This window comes from Hyperoodon ampullatus, assembly GCF_949752795.1.
Source record: "Hyperoodon ampullatus genome assembly, chromosome: 12".
NCBI lineage: Eukaryota > Metazoa > Chordata > Mammalia > Artiodactyla > Ziphiidae > Hyperoodon > Hyperoodon ampullatus.
Genome location: NC_136925.1, coordinates 75,420,014 through 75,442,932, shown reverse-complemented (window position 1 = coordinate 75,442,932; position 22,919 = coordinate 75,420,014). Strand labels below are relative to the sequence as shown.

The window sequence follows — 22,919 nt, the reverse complement described above, 5'->3', positions numbered from 1 at the left end:
AAACTATTTTTTAAACAAAGGCAATAATAAAGATAAAACCTATAACCACATTACATGTAAATTCCAATATTTACTTATCATGGATCTGCTTCACATGGGAATGCTAAGGTAAGTAAGTGCTCATTAAAACTCCTAATTCCAAAGATGGCTGGGAATTTTTATTTGCCAGTTGGACTGAGCCTGAAATCTAAATATGCCTGTTAATCCCCATGTTTCCATGTAACCCAACCTCTGCTACCTAAATAGATACCCTCTACCAAGTTTGGATCACAACATTGCTGGCTCCTTATTCAAAGGACCATATGTTCATATGTTAAGAAATGCAAACACATGAACCAATATCTAAGGCCAGATATATGTTTTTCTTGGCCTATAATAGATCTCTAAAATGCAAGTACAAAACTCCACATTTATTTAGTTTAATAAAAAAAAAGTCCCCTGCTTCATAGGTAATAATTAATTTAACCTATTAAAAGAAAGCACACAAGACAATCGCTGTCTAAATCCATTACTCATTTGATCTATAAGCCCAGAAAAAAAGATTTAACTTCCTCTTGCCTTGGTTCATTTACGTTAGCTCCTGAATGGATATGATGGGGCATGGAGGAGGTCATTTTCTAGTCTTGTTTCCATAATAACTAGAGTTCTTCTCCCTGAACAACAAGAGCAACAGTCAAGTTTTACAGGAACACCAGTTCTGAGAGTATCAACTGGAGGACCAAGTATCACTTCAGCCACTGTCATCTTTCTGCAAGCTCCTCTCAGGGATGAGAACTTAATTTATTTTTCTATTGTATTACCTTTGTCCTAAAATATTAAGACTAGGCAGTTGAATGAATAAGTGGCATTCAGCAAAAAAAAAAAAAAAAAAAAAAAAAAAAAAAAAAAAATTATCTCTTTAGTCTATAAATACCTTAAAATAAAATCTTTTAAGGTAAAATTGATGATTCATAATTTAGGTGTTTTGAAGAAAAATCCTCAATATTAAAAATTTATAGGGCATAGATCACTTAGTGTTAAAAATGTCTGCCACTGTGAACATATAATATTAAATGCATTTATTACCTAGAGTCCACTCTCAATTTTTTGGTGAATATCGACGGGTTAAAAATAATGTCAGATTAAAGACCTTAATCATCTAGATTTTGATTTCAAAACATTATATCCTAACTTCCGGGAGAATTACAGTGTATGGATACTGAAAAATTTTAACCAATTCTGATGTAACCTTGAAACCAATTAGATAACAAACTATTTTTTCCCACTGTTTCTCCCATGATACCGCAACCAGTTCATGAATAGTTAATGGCTCTGAAAAAAACAGTCGAGCTTAGTGTTCTTACCTGGCACCCTCTTTGCCCAGTTGATCATGTGGACCAGCTCCCTGTCTGCAAGGCTGGTCAGCAAGCCCATCATTGAAGCCTCACTGAAGGGTCTGGTAGGATCGTACTCGGAATAGATAATGGGGGGCTCAGCCTCCAACAAGGCACTGATCATCTGATCGGCTGTCAGGGACAAGACGGGGCTGTTCTTCTTAGTGTGTTTAATCAAGAGTGGGCTTGGCCAAAGGTTGGCAGATCTCCTGTCTCCAGAGGGCTCCGCTTCGTTCCTGCCCTCCCCATCATCTCTCTGGCGCTTGTGCTTCAACATTCTCCCTCCTCTGCGGTCTTTCCGTATCCCTGAGAACACAGGGGGAAAAAACAGTTTATTCTTTTTCTCATATAAACTTTCACACTAAAACCATCTTCAATGCTAACAGCCCTTTATTTTATTTGAGGAAACAGTTTGGGGCACAGTTGTGCTGGTAAGTGTTTAACAACCAGCTGTCCATGAGAAAAAAAAAAAAAGGCTTTGATTTGTAGCATTCACCAATTTCCATGGTGTAACTATTCCCATTTCCATGGCAGATTTCAAGCTAGTTGTCTGAGATTAAGCAGCATACAAAACTCCTGAAAAGTTAACAGTAAGCTTTTGTGAGCCAGTACAAGCTGGTCTAACAAGCCACTGGGGTGCATGTGTGTGTGTGTGTGTGTCTGTGTGTGTGTGTAACAGCTGCTATAAAAAGGACATGATAATAATTATTCTTGAAATATGGCTTATATCAAAGATTGCTTCTGCTATGAATATTCTTTCAACAGTAAATTAAAAAGCCATCTTTAAAAAAGCATTTAATAAACATCCTTATCATCCAACTACACCTCTTAATGGAAGACACTAAAGAGGAATGATTTATCCAAAACGTATCTGACAGCCTCTGGATCCTACAGGTGTTCAGTCAGTCTTTCATTGCTACTAAACTGTACCTCACCACCTGAGGAATTGACCCCCAACCCTCAACTTGTTTACTTGGTTCTAAGATTGACACAAATGTATTTCTATTTTCCTGATACAAAAGTTTTTAAATAGTTGAAAATAGTTTCCCCCCAAAGATTTACCAGCTGTGGTTTCCACTAACTAAATTATGGCGGGGGGGGACTCCACTCTCTTTTGCAGAGACTCTGACTCTGAGGTTTGGCTCAGCATCTTAACCTGGAAAAGGCCAGGCTGTGGTGCTGAAATGTATCAGCAGAAACAAATATTTTAAAGGACAAAAATGATCACTAGCTTCCATATTTCAAGAACTGTAATCTTTCCAAAATATGGCAGATAGCAGCAGTTCTTAGATTTATATAAAAGAAATAATCATTTTGGTAAAAATTTAATACAATTATTTTTAATATTAAAGACATGAGAAGTCAACATTCTTTATAACATATCACCTGTTCTCTTACTCGAAATGAATAACTAATGTCAGAACTTTGTTCTATTTTGTTCTAATTTGTCAAGGCATTTGAACAAACGTGCGGTGGTGAATTTTTTATGTATAGCTTTTATTCTTGTAGGTCTAGATTAGATATGTTAGATAATACTAAAAATATAATGAAGCCACAACCCTTCCTATTTGTTCAGTATTAAAATAAGCATTTCCCAGAACTCTTGGAATAAGTAACAATTGTAAAGATTATTATCACTAACATGCACTGAGCACTCACCATGTGCTTAAGCACTTTAATATATACTTTACATGTGAGCATTTCACAACTAATTTAGTCCTCACAATATTCTTGTAAGGTAAATACTATAAAACTGCTGCCTTAGAAAGGTTAATGAACTTGTCTGAGACCATTCTCTATTAAGTATGATGCAAGATCCGAGCTCTGAAATGAAGTTTGTTTTTTTTTTTTCCAGTTAACAGAGTTTTAAAACCATATCCAACAAAGTCGACAAATTTAAGGACACCTAGAAGTAAAATAGTAAAGAAGTAAAATGAGAAGAATCGTTGTATCTGACCAGTCGTTGTCCATAGTCAGACATTTCAACTCTTTCGTTGCTAGATGTGCTAACGAGAGTATAATATCTGAACTGAGGAAGGTGATGCTCACAGCCTACTCTCAGCTCATCAGAGCACACCTGGAGTATCACACTCAGTGCTGGATGTTGCAGAGACAAGCAAAACAAATCTACTCAGAGGAACTAGGATGGTGAGGAGATGTGACACCAGGCCACATGGAGAACCACTGAGGAAGTGAAAGGGGTTAGCCTAGAGAAAAAAAGACTTTGAGGAAACATGAGTGTCACCTTCACATGGGCTATACTATATAAAATGGCATTATGGTCTGAAGGTTTGTGTGTCCCCCCCCCAAATTCATATGTTGAAATCTAATCCCCAATGTGATGGTATTCAGAGGTGGGGCCTTTGGGAGGTCATTAGGTCACGAGGGTAGAGCCTTCATGAATGGGATTAGTGCCCTTATAAGTAGAGGCCAGGGTGCCAGCTTGCTCTCTCCACCCTGTTAGGATATGAGAAGACAGCTGCCTACAAGCCAGGAAGCAGGCACTCATCAGACACCAGATGTGCTGTCAAGCTTGGACTTCCCAACCTCCTGAACTGTGAGAAATAAATGTTTGCTGTTTAATCTATGAAGTCTATGGTATTTCTGTTATAGCACCCCAAACTGACTAAGAGAGATGGGTTCAACTTGCTCTTTATGAGCCCAAAGGGTAAAATAGAAAAAATATGTGGAAACTATGAGTAGTTAGAGCTCACTGCAAGGAATCAGTTTGTAGGAGTCAAAGCTGACAACAAAGATAGAATCTGCTGCCGCAGGAAAGGACGTGTTAGATCACTGGAGGTTTCCAAGAATAGGCTAGACGAAGACTTTACAGGGGTGTTACCAAAGGCATTCAATTACCCAGTATTTGCACTACGTGACCTTCAATATACTTTCTATCCTGAGATTGTAGGACTCTATGTTCTTCCATTTAGAATGTAAGACCAGTGGCCTTGGAATGAAAAACAGGAAAAGAAGATCAAAAGCAAAGAATTCCTATAGGTTCACATTTCTTAGGAAATTCTGAGGTCAGAATTTTGAGAGGATGATTCTGATTGTTATTTACCTACTTTGGGTGGGAACTAGGGTGAAAAAAATGCATTGTTCTTCAATATTAAACAGAGTATAACTCAAATACTCTTTGTCCCCCTACTCTATAACTTAATAAAGAGATAGAGAATGTGGACAGATCTTATTGGAAAGCTGCAGCATTCCAATAAAATCTTTTAATATTAGATCTACATGGAGAGATAAAAGCAAGTGACTTGAATAAAGAAGAAATGGTTTAAAGGTGATATTGTTTACACTAAGATGAAAGCAAGTTACCTGAGTAATCAAGTTATGACTATACACATGCATTTTACTTTTTAAAAATGAAGATGATGCTTTATGTTATAACTGTAATTTATCTTCATTTAAAAAGATTTCCAAAATAAAGACAAGTAGATAGAAGGTTAATGAAGCAAAACAAAACATAGTATTACCACCCACTTTAAAAGTTCCCAGCAATCATACAATCTGATCAGACAATCTGATCTCCAGAAGAAGAATTTTAAACTCAATTCAGGTTCTAGGAGTGACAGTTATAAAAAATTGTTTACCAAAGTATTTGTTCTTTTCGTAAAAATTTGTTCAATACTTACAATGTATATTCACAGATGATGCAGTGGGAAACAAAGATCATGTTACCCTCCATCAAGTTTTCAGCTTGGAGGGAGAAAGCCATGAATCAAAAGTTATTCTGTTATTTGTAGAATGAATGCATGAACTGCCCAAAACACTATGGAAGGGAGGAGGAGGTGCTAATCGGAGGAGACAAAGAAGGCTTCTCTAGGAGACAAAGTTACATTTGAGCCAATGCATGAGATTTCTTTTCTTGGAGAAATTTCAAAGCTGACTACTCAAATGGTTTAGGTACAGCACTACTTAGAGCAGTGAGCTGAATCACCACACCACTTTGAGTCTCAAATATTTGATTCACGTTGTTGAACACAAGACAAAAATGTCCACAGGCTTGGAATGCAGAATAGTAAAACACAGCCAGAGAGATGGAGGAAAGAGCTAAATATTTATAAAATCATCAAATAGGGTAAGGTAGATTCAATTAGCATTAACAAATATTTTCTTAAATTTACCCCTCAATGTTCCATATTTTTCAAATGTCAAAGCCTCTATAAAATATACAAACAGAACAAAAATAGCAAGTTGTACGTATTGTGTGGCCGACTGCATGTGATAGGATCCCAGGGCACAGCTCAATGAGGAAAGCAACCATTTCTACTTGTAAGCAGTAATTGTCATATAAGTAGTGACATATCGGTGTCACTACCAGTGATAATATTGCATATTTCATAGTAGTTAAAAAAAAATCAAACTGGAATTGAGTGGAACAGGTGAAAAATGGCCCAACTTCTACTATCTTAACCTAGGTTAAATGAGAATTGCAGATCACAACCAATAAATACAGCCTGTGTCACTATGGAATATACAGCCAGTTCCTAATTATATGGAGTGGCACGCATAATTGAAATCCAGAGATAAATTTAAAAATTCATTCTATGCTCCCTACCAAGAATTTTTCCAGACAACATAGATTGATAAGTATTTTTGCTTAAGCTCAATTTCCTTTGTCTAAATTATTTTAACTATTTTGGTACCTTAACAAAAGTTCACAAAGCAGGGGGGAAGAAAAACAATTAGCTTAGATCATGCAAATATTAAACAGGCAGCCTCTTGACAGTCAAGACATTTATTTGTAATAAGTAGGACTTTGACTTGTAACGCCATATAAACAAGATGTATTGCCATTCAGTACCCCAAAATGTAATTTCCCAGAATGGTTGAGCACGATATTTAGCAGCGCAATTCAGATGTCATGTAACGGATATGCTCGTGTACAAACGTTATTAGCTCTCAAGTTGTGTCACTGATTAGACAAGAGTTGTATCACAGCAAATTTCCTACATTCCTTTTAAAATTTCATAAGCTTACAATAATTCAGTGATTACCCTCAGGCTCGAGAAACAAACTCTCTCTCATCAAGCAAGCCCACCACACATGTGAAATGCCACCACTTTGAATTTTATGCCCTTGGGTTAAGCCTTCCCTAATACCCTGTCACACTGTTGTAAGGATTTAGAAGCGGCGTATAGAACCTCTGCTTAGTAATACTCAATGTGAATTTGAGTGATTCTAATCCACTAGGAAGTGTTAATTTCAGGACATTTATTAAACCAATAAGCACAGACCAATGTGAAAATGAGAACGAAAGGGAGAGAGATGATGCCCAGGGCACTCTCTAAAATCCCTCAGGAATCTCTCTAAGGCTGCCTGGGCTTGGGGAGGTCCATCAGTAGGGGCTGAGCCCTGGCAGGGAGAAAGGGGCTGGGGACATATCCACTGCTTAAACAATTATGTCCTGGCCCTAAAATAAAAAGCTCTGTCCTAATGCATCAAACTAGGAGTTTTGAAAGACTGCTTCTAATACTTGAGTTTATTTAATCATCCTTTTTTAAAAATTTTTTAAACTCTTTGGCTTGGTCATTATATCTTAGGAAAAATGAATATGCTATCTGAATATTCATTAAGTAATAGAATTCATTGGCTTATTTGCTTCTAATGCATTCTGCTTTTTAAATTTTCTTTTTCTGAAATGATCTTTTTTCTTCTTAGTACCCTTTGCCTCTACAAAAAGCTACTATAACTTCAGTAAAGTTATTTCTCCAATTTCCCAAGACTACTTTAATTTATTATTAAATATTTCAAACATTTGCATAATCACCTTTCTTTTGTTTCTCAATAATTCCACATTATTCATGAGGTATTAAAAACCCAGGCAGAGAAATACACTAAAAGCTTTTTAATTCAACATGTTGAAGAAAACAGGAGTGCTGATTAGTTAAGAATTAAATAAAGATAAGAACTAATGAAACTTGCACCAGAGAAACTTCCCTGCATCAATTCTAATGCTTTCCCTTCAAATACTAGAAATGAATCTTGTAAGGTAGGCACTGGTATAGTCCCCATTTAACAGAAAAAAAAGAAGTTTAGAATAACTATCATGACCAAGGTCACACCAAGAGCAGCACAGAGATTTCAACCCAGGTGAATTATGTAATTATAGATTATTATTAATATTATCATAGCCTCTAAGTGGATCATTGATGACGGTACATCAATGATCCACTTTGAGGTGATGAATTATCCAGTTCATTTAAAGCTACTTAATGCTCTTCCTCTCCCTCCTTTCACATCCAACAAATCACCCCAACCTGTATTTACTCACATATCTCTTCCTTTACTCCCTTTCACTCTATCTTTACTGTCACCATCGTGGTTCACACACTTCTCCCTTTTTGCCTAGATTGATGCAGCAGCTTCTAATTTGTCTCCCTGCCTACCTTCAATCTTCCTTCCAATCAAATCAACTGGCAACTGAAAAATCTCCATGACACACCTATTTTATCCTGTTATGTATTGTCCATCTAAAGCTCTCAAAGACCTCCTTAGCTACAGCAGTTGTTTAACTGTGCTCTGAAGACTCTCGGCAATTCTAAGCAGTAGGGGTACAATTAGGGCTTCTGGTTGCCCCGTTCCCCACCTTTGTCTAAAGCAGCTGTATATATATATATATATATATATATATATATATATATATATATATATATATATATGTATGTATTTTGTACTGGGATTAGGGAAATAACATTTTTAAAAGAGTATACTGGTTGTATTTTAAATTTAAAAAGCCACTAACCTACTGAATAAAATCCAACACTACACTGACTCATGAATTTCCACAAATAATCCCAAAGTACTTTTCAAATTTATCTTTACAAATCCCCTCCACAAACCTTTACTTTTTTATGAAACAGGGTTGGCCTTGCCACTTTTTATAATACTTTCCAACATCACCACCTTGTACAATTTCCACTCCTCTTATATTGGCCACCAAATCCCAAGTAAAATCTCATTTCCTCCATAGTCAATCTCGGACCCCACTCCAGTCTAGTGGCTCTACCTCCTTCATTCTTGTAGCTTTTCTTTCATCTTTTTCTTTTCTTGTGTTATTCATCGGATAACCATCATGTACTAATTTCTGTGTTTAATTACACCTGAGTTCCCCCTCCCTGGCTATGGCCTCGAATTTCTCTCCAGGCAGGAAGTTGGAGCAACAGTAGGGCTCACCTCATCTATTTTCCCTTTCTCAAGAAACACTGCCCCACGCTGCCTGATATCCAAGGTTTAAAAACAGTTGTTTCATATATTATATCCATTTTTTGAAGATACTTCTGTTGGGAGGCAATAAGGTTAGAACTGGAAAGCAAAATAGATCTGCTATTATAGTTGGAAACATCATTATCTCCCTGCCAATAACTGGTTACTTAAGTAAGCAGAAAATCAATATGAATGGAATTGACCTCAAAAATACTATCAATCAACTTGATCTAATTGATATTTATAGAAGACTCCATCAAATAACAGATGAATACACATTATTCTCGAGTTCCAATGGAACATTCACTGAGACAGACCCCATTCTGGGCCATAAAAAGACCCTTAATTGTTATAACTTTATCAACTAGAGTACAGTGTTTGTGTATAGCCCCTTTGGCCTTTAAAGGTTATAAGAATTGTGAAACCACTCTTAGGTATGTTGGAATTAAATAATTAAGTAAATGAATGGCACATAATGGGAGCCAGGTTTCACATTGTTGCAGAAAGAAGTGACTTGTAAGTAAGGGAAGACTAGAATGATCCATGCTGTAATGGTAAGAGTTGGAGACATCAGTGTGTATTCATGTTTAGCTTAAGACAGATACAGATGTTAAGCTGTATAAAAATATATAAATAAAAATATTTATAAATAGGTCTATATACATGGGCTAGTACAAACACATATATCTCCTCGCACTGTCACCTTAGAGGTCCTAGAAGTAACAATATCCCAGGAACAGAAAGTATATCTACTGCTCAGATCTTGGTTTCCAATAAGAGAACCATGACTCCACAGAAAAATGGCTGATTCTAGGACTGGGGAAGGAAATATACAAGATGAGTCTGAACCATCTTGTAGTGACAGAACTGAAAGGAAGAATGTGCTCAAAAAAAAAAATCGCTCAATGATGTGTATGTCAAAAGAATACAGGAGCCAACTCATAAAGCTCCCAGTGCCAAAGCTGGAACAACATGAGCAGCAAAATAAATAAGAACTGGATTATACCCCAAAACATAAATATCCATGAGCCCATAGTGATATAAATAAGTGACTGAATAAATAAATTAACTGAGAATAGACAACTCCAACTAATTTATGTAAGTACTCCAGCCTTAAGGCATAACCCCCCATTCCTTAAGTATGAGCTGCACATAAGCACTTCCTTCCAAAGCTAACTATGTGAAAAAGGAGAAGAAAAGAATAACCTTACAATACAGAAACCTAACAAATCCTGCCTCAAGTAAGGTTGTCAAGGTCAACATCAACAGTGATAAGTCATATTGATTGATTATATGTACCCTTGATATGATGTGATGACAATGACACTTTACATTTCTGGTCTCCCTCCCAAAACTCATTAACCCAGTCTAACCATGAGAAAAACATCAGACAAATCCAAATTGAGAGACATTCCACCAAATATCTGACCAGTAATCCTCAAAACTGGCAAGGTCATCAAAAACAAAGAAACTGTCACAATCAAGGGGAGCCTAAGACAACATGAATACTTAATATAATATATCCTGATGGGATCCCAGAACAGATGAAAAGTATTGGGTAATAGCTTAGGAAATCTGAACAATAACTGACTTCAGTTAATGGCAAAATATCAATATTGGTTCATTCATGGTGATGAAAGTACCATATAGTAGTATGAGATGTTACCCACAGAGGAAACTGGGTGTGGGGCATCTGAGAACTCTCTGTACTATCCCGCCAATAGTTCTGTAAATGTAAAACTGATCTAAAATGAAAAATTTAGTTCTTAAAAGTCAAGGGCAAAACACTGAGCAAGAAGTGCTTTTATATAACATGAAAATTAATTTTATACTGCTTCTTGATTGTTTGGAATAACTAGTCACTGCCATTCAGGCCGCTATGTTGAAGGAGAACAGCTGAGTCATCCTACCCAAGAGCTTGCGTCAAAGTATAATTCTACATTCATGATTGCATTGTGTATGGAGAAGACCATGGAGTTAGTCAAGAGGAAAATTTAAGGCTGTCAGAAACATCGACTTATAAATTGAAACTACAAAGATTATATCTTTGCTGCTTAAAAAGTTTTCAGGATGTAGAATAAGCTTTGTAACTGGGCACATAAATTTAACCCTGTTGTAGCTTTTTATCTTTTCCTAAAATATATAGAGAGCAGGAGATGGAGAGAGAGAGAGAGAGAGAGAGAGAGAGAGAGAGTTAGTTATGGTCAGTGTTTAACACAAGTTAAAATTATAAGCGTCTCCTATTAAAGACATACAACAATCACCACAAAATATCAAAGACTACTCAATTACAAACCACATGAAGGCAGAGATTACATCTGTCTTGTTTACCATTAGACGTAATTACCTACTAGACTTCAATAGATATGGCGGTGGAATACATAAATGAGTCGGTAGGACCTAGAATCAAATTGAATATATTAATAACACAAGTTTCATATATTAAAACATCTTGGAATTCCAGTTGTTGGAATTTTATTATAGCAGTGTTTGAAATCGGTCTTTCTGGTAAGGCAACGCACTTTATGTGGTCAATTTAAGTAGCAAAAGTCCTAAATAAATGGTTAAATAAAAGAAGTAAGTTAGGATCAGTCTTTCCACATTCAGTCTCCTGATCCAGCTCTGTAACCTCAGTGCCCTGTGGTCTAATTTTATGACTTGATTCCTCTGTCCCCTCCCCATATTGTTAAGTTTTGTTTCCATTATCTTACATAACTTTGGAATAAATCTGTTAGTATTGGGGAGAAGGTCGTGTACATGACCCAGACAAGATTGGTTAATTCAGTTTTCCTTGAAAGTAGTTAATTATTAACTTTTCCACCAGGCTACTGTCACCACCACCAGTTAACCTCAATTGTCCCAAGTGCTGTATACCAACTAACTTGGTCCTTCTCCTCTAGCCCAGTGGCCTATCTATCAACCTCTCAATAGACTGCAGTATTCATGAAGAAGAACCATAATATCCCATGGTGTCATCTGCCAGCACCCAAATTCAAATAAACTGGCAAGTTCTCTTAACATTAGGCTCCTTTGGGGTGATTAACCATGGTGAGTTAATGGTCCTTGATGAGTAAACTTGTGTACAGATGAGCAGTGTTTCCTCCTGTGGATGCAAAGAGCACATTTCCCCCCTTTCCTCCTAAACTAGGACTCCAGTGGTACCTGCTCTAATTATGCCATTGGCATAAGAGTAACCAGAGCCCCCCATGGTGGCCAATCATGCTACCCCAGCCCAGTCTTCATGCTTCTTCCCAGGCCCTTAGAGCTAGGTTCCTATCTGCTGTGACAATAAGAACTCAGCAATGATGGAAGGGAGCAGCTGAAGTTCTATGACAGGAGAAAGCTTAATTAATACACTGTCAGCTCTGCCTGGTCATGCCTGTTCCATCGTAGAGTGTGTGCCCAGAAGTTTACAACAACCCACGTTTCTGCCCTGTTGAGCTGGCGTCGTCTGCCAGAAAAGCACTTGACAAACACCAACTGCAGAAGTACACAGTGATTCTTCTCTGCAATTAGCATGTATTTATGTTTACAATCTGGAAAACAAAACCCATATATGTTATTATTTTTAAAAGGAATTCTGCAAGCAAGTGCAGAGAGAGTATTCATCTCTCTCTTCACCAAATCGTATTGGAAAACCATAATTTGCTTTGATAATATTTGATAATTTATCCAGTTTACTTTGATGAAATTTTATTTCAAAATGGATTGTATTGTTCCTGTTCTGATTTGTTGCTGTACTGCTTTACAAATGTCCCTTTTGGAAGCTGAAGCAACCAAAGAGGTAGCCTTCATATAGGAATGCACTGTTTTGGAATTTTCCCAAAAGTCTAGACAGGGAGTGCCAAGAAAGGGAAATCAATCACAGGTTACCACACCTTTAACTGCATGTCAAATCATGCTGCCTTATCCCAGCAACAAAACCAAGTGTCCAGGTCCAAATCAAGTGTGGAGTAAGTCACGATCCCATGTGGTCTCAATGATATCCATTTTGACTTAAAAGCATAATGTTCATTCATAAAACTACTGTGCATTTTCATAAAAATCCGGCTAATAAACCCTTGTTTCTAGAGGCAGCTGTGGCAGGCTGTTCTATAAGAATCTGATTTATTAATAACAAAATTTATGGGGTGAGGAGAAAAGCAATACATATTTTTCTTGCCTGGCTTCATTTCCCTGTAATATCTTAGTGATGAGTCTCCTGCTGGCAGGCATTCTGTAGCCAAGAGGAACAAATAAGACACCAAGGTTTAGCCTGTGAAGTTCTCACTTTTCTCCCATTTCTTAGCAGTTCTGCTACTCAGACCTGCAGTTTTCCCTTCTCCAACTTATAAAAGAAACAGTTTGTCTCCCCACCTCCCCATGGGTCTCTTCTCTGTCTCATGCTGATCTGTGTGGCACTGGATACAAATGAAGTCCCTGTTGTCTTTAATTTGGTCATGGATGAGCCTTCCCAGCCTCGCTTGAGTCACCAACACCCAATTACATTCTCTTGGACAAGAAGTGCCTGCCAGTGGGACAGTCATCTTACAACAATCCTACAACTGGATCAACAGACTAGTTCACCCTTGCTGGTGATTTAACAAATCCTCAAGTGGGTGAATGTCATATTTCTTGAGGCTTAAAAGGGTCTATTCCTTTCTACAAACTCTCATTTGTGAACTCTGTCACCTTAAATCTATTAGAAGTCTTTCATACACCCTACAGCTCAGACCTGGGCAAATTAGGGGCTCGATAAATATATGTTAAATGATGAATTTATTACTTGACCTGGTAGCTAACAGAAATCACTGGGCTCCTTCCCTAAAATGTTGACTTGAACAAGTACTAATAATAGAGGAGGAGGAAACAGAATTATCAAGAGCCTTAAGGATCACAAAATTCTACAACCCATATTAATAGAAAGCTCAGCAAAAGGAAATATCTCATTCTTACCACTGATACAGCAGGAGCAATTCTTTGTCACCATACTTATGCCAAAGGAGCCCCTATTGCCCCAAGCCAGAAAGTTTCTCTCTCTGAAACATGCCAAGAGTTGAAAGTTTCTTGATGATAAGGACTGTGCCTAGATCTTTGTGTTTCCTGCTAGATTTAACTCTATACCTTGTAAATAAATTAGCTTTCCTAGGTAATGATCAATGAATGTTTCATGTACTGACTAGAACCAGCGCCTTTCAAAGAAGACAACATTCCACTGAGGGTAGAAGTATCACCTTGGGGCCAGGCTCTCCTCTATAAAATCTCCATTTTCCTCTTCTTTGACTATATTTCAGTGTTAGTGACTCCTCATTCAATCCAAGCAAAGTAACAGATTTATTATACTGTGATTTATTCCTGAATATCAAATATCTTGCCCCATCTGATTTGAACTCCATTATTCACTCTCACAAGTTCTTATCCACTTTTCAGAAAACTTAATGCATCTCGATGCAGGAAGCGTGTCCACATCTGTTTGCCTTAACAAATACCGACTGGATCCTTTGTTTACAATTGCCAGAGCTGAAATTCTATTGAAAATATCTTAAGCATGTTTATTAAATGTCAAATACTAAATATATGCTGCTCCAGAATACTTGTTCTTCAGTGGGAAGATACCTAGCAACCTGACATAACTACTGGTTTCCTATGAAACTAGATTTACACTGCTAAGGATGCAGGAAGAGAGAGAGAAAAAAAGAAAGAAGTCCTCAGTCAGAATGCAAAAGCTGATGTCAGTAGTTAGGGTAGCAGAAGATATTCCAAAATAAGCTGGCCGGAACACTCTTAAACTCAAATAAGATGCAAACTTAAAAAAAAACATCTGTAAAAATAGCTCAAGGCTTGGATAACACATCAATCATAATAACAGTCCAGTCATAAGTCGAACTTACAGAATCTTTGAATTCTTTGAAGTCCTAATACTTTGTGAAGATAATTAGGTGGTTCCCTGGCCTCATACGTATTGCACCTGTGTCCATGTCTAAAAGCCAGTCATTTTGCCCATGTTTAGTGCAAATCAGAAGTTAAGATAAAGGATAAAGAGTTGAGCATCAAAATGAAGATTGTAGCTCAAATGAAAAAAAAATACTCCTATTGCTGCCATTTCAGAGAAAAGTTCTTAGACTTTACTCATAGCTCATGAAATTATAGATATGTAATTAGGATATGTTCCAAAGGGAGATATAGGTGGAAAATTAATTGCAGATTCCAGCTTTCTTAGTAAGGAAAGGGCTTCCCCAGAAGCACACTGTCCCTTGTGGAGAGAACACAGGGGGACTTCTGCCCTTTCTCATGAGGGCTGGTGCCACAGCCCCATATATAATCAGCTTCATCAAATTCTTTGATTCTTGACAACTGGTAAGTGTATATCTCTTCTAAGCTTACTATATTTTTGGAAATGGTTATGGCATATAAAGTATATTTTTATTGTGACTCTGGGATGTCCAGTAAACAATCTGAAATTATCCTGTTTAAACTGGCAGGGCTTTGATTCAATTAAGAAAGAAGCTATTAGAATTGAACACATGGATTTTAGGTTTATTCATAGGAATACCTCAGTGTCTAGGGCCTCCAGCCTCCCAGAAAAAGCCTGTGTAGTCATTAAGTTAGTGATGACTGTCTGAATGGTCTGACTAGGGAAAAGGTAGAAGAAATTGTTTCAAGCCAGATGATAGACTTGTTTTGTAACTGAATAAGAAATATTTTAAAAACTAGAAAGAATATTTAGTTGAGATTTGATCAGATGGGCTATTCCATCTAATACATTCTTTAGAGCTGATACCAAGGTTTTAGCTGGTAGAGGAAGTGAAAGCAAGTTTAGCTACCCATGGAGTACATTTATGCAATAATGATAATAAAATGGTTATATCTAGGCTGAAGTTCACCTATCCTGAATTCAAAGCACAAGTGCCCATTTCTTGGAAGGACGAGAATTATCATTATGGAGGCGATTATACTATGTTCTGTGGAGGGTGCTTTACATACCACTTCATTGAAACATCTGAGATATTAACCCCAATTTTATAAATGAAAGGGCCTGTAGAGGTAACAATGGCTTAACCCAAAGGCACACAATTAGGAACTGACAAAAAATTAGAACTCAAGACTGCTAATCTCAATGTCCATGCCCTTTTACTCGCTATACCACCCCCAATACTACTATGATTTGTCAAATGTCATGACGATTTGCCTTATTGACTGTTCACTCAGTGCACAGGATATGCAGATTCTCACTATCGTTTCTTGATATTATATTTATTATGAGTTATTTTACTTCAGCTTCAATGCACACTATGCAGTAACATGAACATGCTGGCAAATTCTTTCACAGTACATGATGATTTTTTAACTCATTCAGAAGTTACACATCCAATATGATTAAGCAGGACAGAGAGTTAGTTTCAATCAATAAGCAGATGGGTTTTAAATACGGCAATGTACAGATGATGAAGTCAAAAAAGGCTGAAGATATTTTAATAAAAATGTAGACACAAGTACAAAGGATAATCTGAGAAGCTCAAAGAAATTGTGAGCCCTGAATTGCAGAGAATGAAGCAAAGTAAAAAGTTCCTTACAGTAGACAGAAAAAAGAGAGAAAATTGGCTTGCTGAAAATGATGAGGGAATTGGAGACAGGGATAAGGAAATGACAGTTATTTTTCCCATGATTTTAAAGTGAAGGAATAGAACACAGAGCTCCTGAAACTAAAGATTTTATTTTTTAAGAGAGAAGGCACGTAAAGCCCACATGCAGCAGAGGAAAGAAAAATTTAAGTTTTGATGAACTATCCGGAATGGAAACAAGAAGAATAATGGTGGACAGGGGGTTTCTAAAGATGCTACTTTGAAAATTACAAGATTATCACAATAATTCCTTTTTAAAAGGAATCATTTTTGAACTAAGGGCCTGATTGTTAAAAGAATTCTCTGGTAATTTAGTGATGCTTATAATTTTTAGCTCAGTATGTGAAAAGAAGATCTAATATACATTATTCTTCTTCATAATATTACGATTTTACAAAATCTGAAATATCACACTGGGACTCAGCCTTCTTTGGGAGAACAAAATTAAAACTGAAGATATATGGACTAAAATGGGAAAAAAAGATCACTTTGGTTACCAGGTCCTATCAGAATAAGTTTCTCATAGGTATTCGAAAAGAATAAACTTCCTCGAGTTACTATCTGTATATTATCAGCTATTCATTACAATTATCAAATACAATAACCAGCTTATCTGCCAAAGATATGTGTTAAACTGCCATTTTAATAATTCTTCTTTGTACCCGCAAATGTCATTATTTGAAATAGGGTGAAACTTAACAGAATGAACTTGTTAAAAATAAAGCAAATGCATCTACAAGATCTTAATTATAATTACATAGTCATTTGTGATCATTTCCAATAGTTCTTGGCAAAGACAAATGAGCATAATGAGTTCCATTAATGGACTGATGTGTTCTGTTTATGTGCAAGGAAGGGACTTAATAAAAGTGTCCGAAATAGCAGAAGGGCATACAAAGTGACAAACGAGGTACAGGTGAAAATCTACACAACGGTGTAAGTGGAAGCATCGTGTCAAGAAAGGGATTTCAAGTAATTTGAGAAAGTGATTCTCACCAAAAGTCAGTAAAGACTCAGCTGGTAAAATGGCTACTCTTAGCTTTTTGCTTTTTAATAAATGAAAATGATATTAAGGTTGACATTCTCCCACTCCTAATGTTCCTGTAATCATAAGAATCTGTAGGACTGGCCTACTAGGGTGTTTATACTGATGTATTATTACAGCATGAGATCTTTCCCTCCCTGGATTTCACAAATGTCACGGTACAAGGCAATGACTGGCACCATATTTTCGTTTGGTGGGATTAGAAACCTTGGGACGATTTTCACCAGCTGTTCACCTTTTCCATTAAGCAATATAGATTTCAGAGAGGATAACCTCTATGACTAAATTATTATTATTATTATTATTATTTGCATTAAACGGGCCTGTCACTGTTGTGGCCTCTCCCGTTGTGGAGCACAGGCTCCGGATGCGCAGGCTCAGCGGCCATGGCTCACAGGCCCAGCCGCTCTGCGGCATGTGGGATCTTCCCGGACCGGGGCACGAACCCATGTCCCCTGCATCGGCAGGCAGACTCTCAACCACTGTGCCACCAGGGAAGCCCTATGACTGAATTATTTTTAAATGACACACACAACAAAAAATAAGTTACGGATTAAGTGAGATGCTGCTAGAAACACTCTAACAAGGGAGATAAGTTAAACAAAGATAGGGTAAGCAAATCATATAAAATCAAACCAGTCCTTCATTTAAGTTAAAACTTATTTCAACTGAATCTAAAAATGAAGGGATTCATAAACTAAGTTCCAAATGTAATGTAAGATACAGTATCTACCAATCACACCAAATGCTTTGGGGTTTCTGTTGTATTGTACCCTCTCTCCTTCACTTCTCCAATTTGATGTTTCCCAGTTGTTAACACAGCTCAATGGACTTCTCTGTGGTGATGGGAATGCTCTACAGCTGGGTTGGACAATACGGTAGCCACTAGCCATTCTGGGTACTTGAATGTGGCTGGTGCAACTGAGGAGTTGTATTTATAATATTATTTAATTTTAACTCATTTGAGTTTAAATGGCCACAAGTGGCTAGTGGGTACCTATTGGGCCATACAGTAGACAAATGTGCAAAAACTAAGTAATATCTGAGGATGCTGAACAGTGCTCGAGGAGAACAAATAGCATGTCTTAGAATCACCTGGGGAGTTTTTTGGGGTTTTGGGGGGGTCTTTTTGCGGTATGAGGGCCTCTCACTGTTGTGGCCTCCCCCGTTGCAGAGCACAGGCTCTGAACGCGCAGGTTCAGCGGCCATGGCTCACGGGCCCAGCCGCTCTGCGGCATATGGGATCTTCCTGGACCGGGGCATGAACCCGTGTCCCCTGCATCGGCAGGTGGACTCTCAACCACTGCGCCACCAGGGAAGCCCACCTGGGGAGTTTTGAAAACAATTCTGGGAACCTCCCTCAGAGAGTCTAACCTAATTGGTTTGGGAAGAGGCAATGGAAACAGAATTGCTATCTCTAAATCAGAGCAATAAATAAGCCTAAGTAAGAAGATGCTCCCAGGACTAGAATTTCTGGCACTGTATTCATTTTACATCACTTATGGAGGCAGCTGTGAGGCAGGCCCTTCCGGAGTCAGAGCAGGTTACAAAGTGAGATGACACATTTTGAAGCTTCTGATTGATTTTCAGAGATTGTTAGAGGGAGCTATAAAGATACAGGAAAATGAAACATCGGAAAGATACAGACATGGGAAGAAACAGGAAAATTCACTGAGTATAAAAGAGCTATGAAACTTATAACAAGTGAACTGGCTAATAGAGTTATTGAAAAAACTGTAAAGAAAATCTTTCAGTAACTATACTACCCTCGTTACTACTTTATCAAAATATCTGAGTTAAGGATATTTAATCACATTGGTTAGCCCCAGGGATAGCTTTGTCTATAGGTTATACTACTGACCAGAGAGCTCTATATTTTTTTGATTACACATCTCTATTAGGAAAAATACGTGAGCAAGCACCCCCCATAGATGTATATATTTTGCTGTACTACTGTACTAACATATGATATAACTATAACACAAGCTGAAACACAAGTTTCTTAATGAGACAAAAAAAAAAAGAAAAAGAAATTATTTTCTTCCAAACCAAACATTTCCCTCCTCACAGAAATTCCACTGAACAGTCTGCATGAGATATATAGTATATCCTTCAGGAACTATGTCAGAGATGAAAAGGATGCTACTGCCAATAGAACATTCTCTCCACCTAATTTGTGCAGCCTTGATAATTGGTCACAGTGCCCCCTCTTTTGTCCTCTGTCTCCTCATTCACAGCGTCTTACAGCTGAATTTGTTTGTGGCCCACACCTACAGTTCAGTTTCTCCCAGGCCCCAAGCCAGCCAGTGCAGACAAAGACAGTATGTCAGCCTTCCTATTTGTCCCTCTGGTGAAACCTGTGATTACATCAGGCTCCCAGACTCAGCACAGCCTATTTTCCACATCCACACCCAAGACCTGAGCAGATAACTGTGCAGGTCACCAAACGTCCCCCATTCCTCACCTACATCACTCCCCTACAGATCAGTTGGCCAAGTTCTAGAGGTCATGCTTCTGCCCCAGGTTTTCAGAGGTGAGTCTCAGCCCCGAACTCAGTGGCAGCTGGGGAACCATTTATGGCACTTGCCTACGCATCTTCCAGTGATGGACGCCGGCCCCAGAGCCCTTTCTGATGTGGAGGACCCTGTCCCTTCCAGGCAGATACCTGACACTGGCTTATGCCGCGACTCCGCCTGAGAACCCTCCTGGTGGCTGAGCCCAGTCAGTCTTCTGTGCCACACCCACTGAAAACAGTGCTTGGACTAACACCCACTTCCTGAAGCCCATTTAGTTTTTCTCATCCTCCACCACTGTGTCCTGGCCTGAGACACTCTAGGGCCCCTCTCTCAGCCTCAGTTGGCTCCCTTCCTTGATCCCACAACTGGCTCCGAGTTGGAGACACCCTAAGTTACGACATGATTCACTAAAAAATCCACACTCCTTTGCCTCACTGTGAATGGCTAGCAGATGTCCCAGGGAGTCTGTGCCAAGGCAGTGGGGCTCTTCCTCTGAGTGTCACTGCCCTGTAATGGGATAGGGCCCACGACCTTGGTGTCATTAGCACCCCACTCTCACCAGCTGAGCTAACCCATCTCTAAGTTTCAGTGAAAGTTTAAGGTCACAGAGGTTGGCTTGCTCTTTTCCAGCTTATTCATTGAAGTTGGGGTGAATTACCTTGATTGCAGAAGTTGCCCAAATAAAAACATTTCAACTTCGCAATATTTCGGAACAAGGTGTGCTGCTAGTAGACGTGAAGCAGGCAGTGAGAATGAGCTACCGTGTACCAGTTACAAAATCTCTCGGAAAGAAAACCTGATGGCAGTGGGGTTCCTGGCTGAGAAAAAAGATAACTTTAAACATAATATTATCAAACTCTTTGCCAGTAATTGCCTTAAGAAAACACATTGAAATAAAAGGATGGGGCATACGTTATTGTTTCAAAACAACTTTTTTCTCAATTGTTTGGAAAGCTTTTATTGTTCCCGAAATCTCTTTGTTCCCTGTTTACCTTCAAGAGGGACTGACTCTAAAACAGTCATTGGTTATTGACATTTCAATATCATGTTTCTGATGTTGAATAAACTCACTCCATGATATTTCTGAGCTTGCCTAAAACATAGTTAAGTACCAAATGGGGAATAAAATAATTACAGTTGTGAAATTTAGCAGCTAACCACAATAAGAATAAAGTACACAGTTGTTACAGTAAGATAGCTGGCAACCTCATTCCTAGAAGAGAGAAAGAAACATATAAAAAGAATTGCCATGAAGAAAGTTTCCTAAAAATTAAAGACATGAAGGAGAAATATTATTCCATTAAACCTATATAAAAATATCAAAGTTTTTTTAAATTTTATTCATAAATAATTCACGTGCATTGTTGAAAACAGAAAAGACAGAGAAGAAAAAAGTAGAAAATAAAAATCATGCATAAGACCCTTACCCAGGGCTAACTGCTACTAGCTTCTTGTTGGGTACCCTTCCAGAATCATGTATTCATTCACTTATTCACTCTCCTCTTTATTGCTCAGTATAAGCCTAAATAATTAAAATACTTAAATATTATTTATATTCTGCTCTCTTCATGATATAGTCCACATCAAGAAATATATCTTTATATAGCATAATTTGTAATGTTTACTGTTCTTTTATGTGATATTATGATTTCTGAACCAACACCACTGGATTGATTCTGACAATATATATCAAAAGTCATGGGAAAAGTGCATAACTTTTGACTCAGCCATTCAAGTTCTAGGAGTGAATCCTAAATAAATAATTATTATGGTATACAAAGATTTAGCAAGAAAGCTGTTCACAGTTCTGTTTAAAATTGTGAAAGCAAGAAACAATGTAAATACCAATAATTAGGGAAATAATTCAATAAATTACAGTATTCCATTTTGGAATATTAATGCAACCGCACAAATAATCTTATATTGAAGGATACTCAGCAACATGGGAAAATTTTAAATGAATAAGCAATGCAATCCTGAATTTGTAAATTTTTAAAAAATATATGACATGTCTGAAACAATAAGATAATGTAACTTTTTAAAAAGATATGCCTTTAAAATGTCAGTAACACGAAATAGCTAGGAGTAATTTTTTTAATATGCAAGACCTTTGGGAGAGAATTTTAAATTTTTATTAAAAGTCATTTAAAAAGACCTAAAATAAATGGAGAATTATATAATGTTAATGGGTGAGAAGACTAAGTATCATAAAGATGTCAAACCTCCCTAAACTAATTTATAAATTCAATGTAATTTCATTAAAAGTTGATTTTAAAAATTCTTTTGGAAGCAAAAGTAGCCATAAATAGCCAAAACAATTTTGAAAAAGAACAAATTTTTTTCAAGAAGGATTAAAAGTCAAAGTAATTACAAAGTTATGGAAATTAAAACTGTGGTTTTATTGACAAATAGAGGAAAGAAATACCAAAGAGAGCTCAGAATCAGATTCTCTCTTAGAGAGGAGCTTCATATAAAAAGGAAGTAGCTTTATAGATCAATGAGGAAATAACGTATTGTTTAATTAATAGCTCTGGGACAATTTGGTTATCCAAATGGAAAAAAAATAAAATTGTATTCCTACTTTTTGCTTTTTGGAAATTTCTGGAATTTTTTTCCAAATATTTTTGATCCACAGTTGCCTGAATCCGTGGATGTGGAACCCACAATACAAAGGGCTGACTGTATTTTATTCTTTTAATATTCTCAGTATTTTTGAAATTCATCTTGCTAGGGTTTGTTCTGCTGTTTGTTTGTTTTGTTATTTGTCCTTGTATCAGATGATTCTCTAATTTTTTTTATTGGATTTAAATCAAAGAGTCACCTAGTACTGATTTCCTTATCCTCCCAGTGGTTAAATTTCAAAATATATTCCTTGAATATCTGACAGATGCAGATGGGCAACTTTCTGACCCATTACCAATATTAAAAGTCAGAAACCTACATCACTTTGGGAGTAAAAAACACATCCATGTGAAGTGAATCAATTGCACATGTACAACATTTAATTTTGGGAAGTCCTCAAGTGAATAAATGGTGAACTGCAGCCCTGGAGCAAACATAGATAAGTTATTCCAAAATCAATTATTATTAAAGAAAATCCTTAGAACTTATTTTTTTAAATCTTTCATTTAATGAATTGAAACCACATTGAGAGAGAGAGAGAGAGGGA

The 22,919-nt window shown here is 37.2% G+C and overlaps 1 protein-coding gene across 4 annotated transcripts in view; it reads right to left on the bottom strand.

Moving 5' to 3' along the window:
• The window catches only part of ESR1 (estrogen receptor 1), a gene marked incomplete at both ends in the record, with an annotated part of 276,707 nt that overhangs the window by 175,121 nt on the left and 78,667 nt on the right, over positions 1-22,919 (bottom strand). For all 4 annotated transcript variants that reach the window (XM_079716498.1, XM_079716496.1, XM_079716497.1 and 1 more), the window contains one exon: positions 1,344-1,679. In XM_079716498.1, the coding sequence (XP_079572624.1) occupies positions 1,344-1,679 (336 nt within the window). The remainder of the gene's footprint in view (positions 1-1,343; positions 1,680-22,919) is intronic.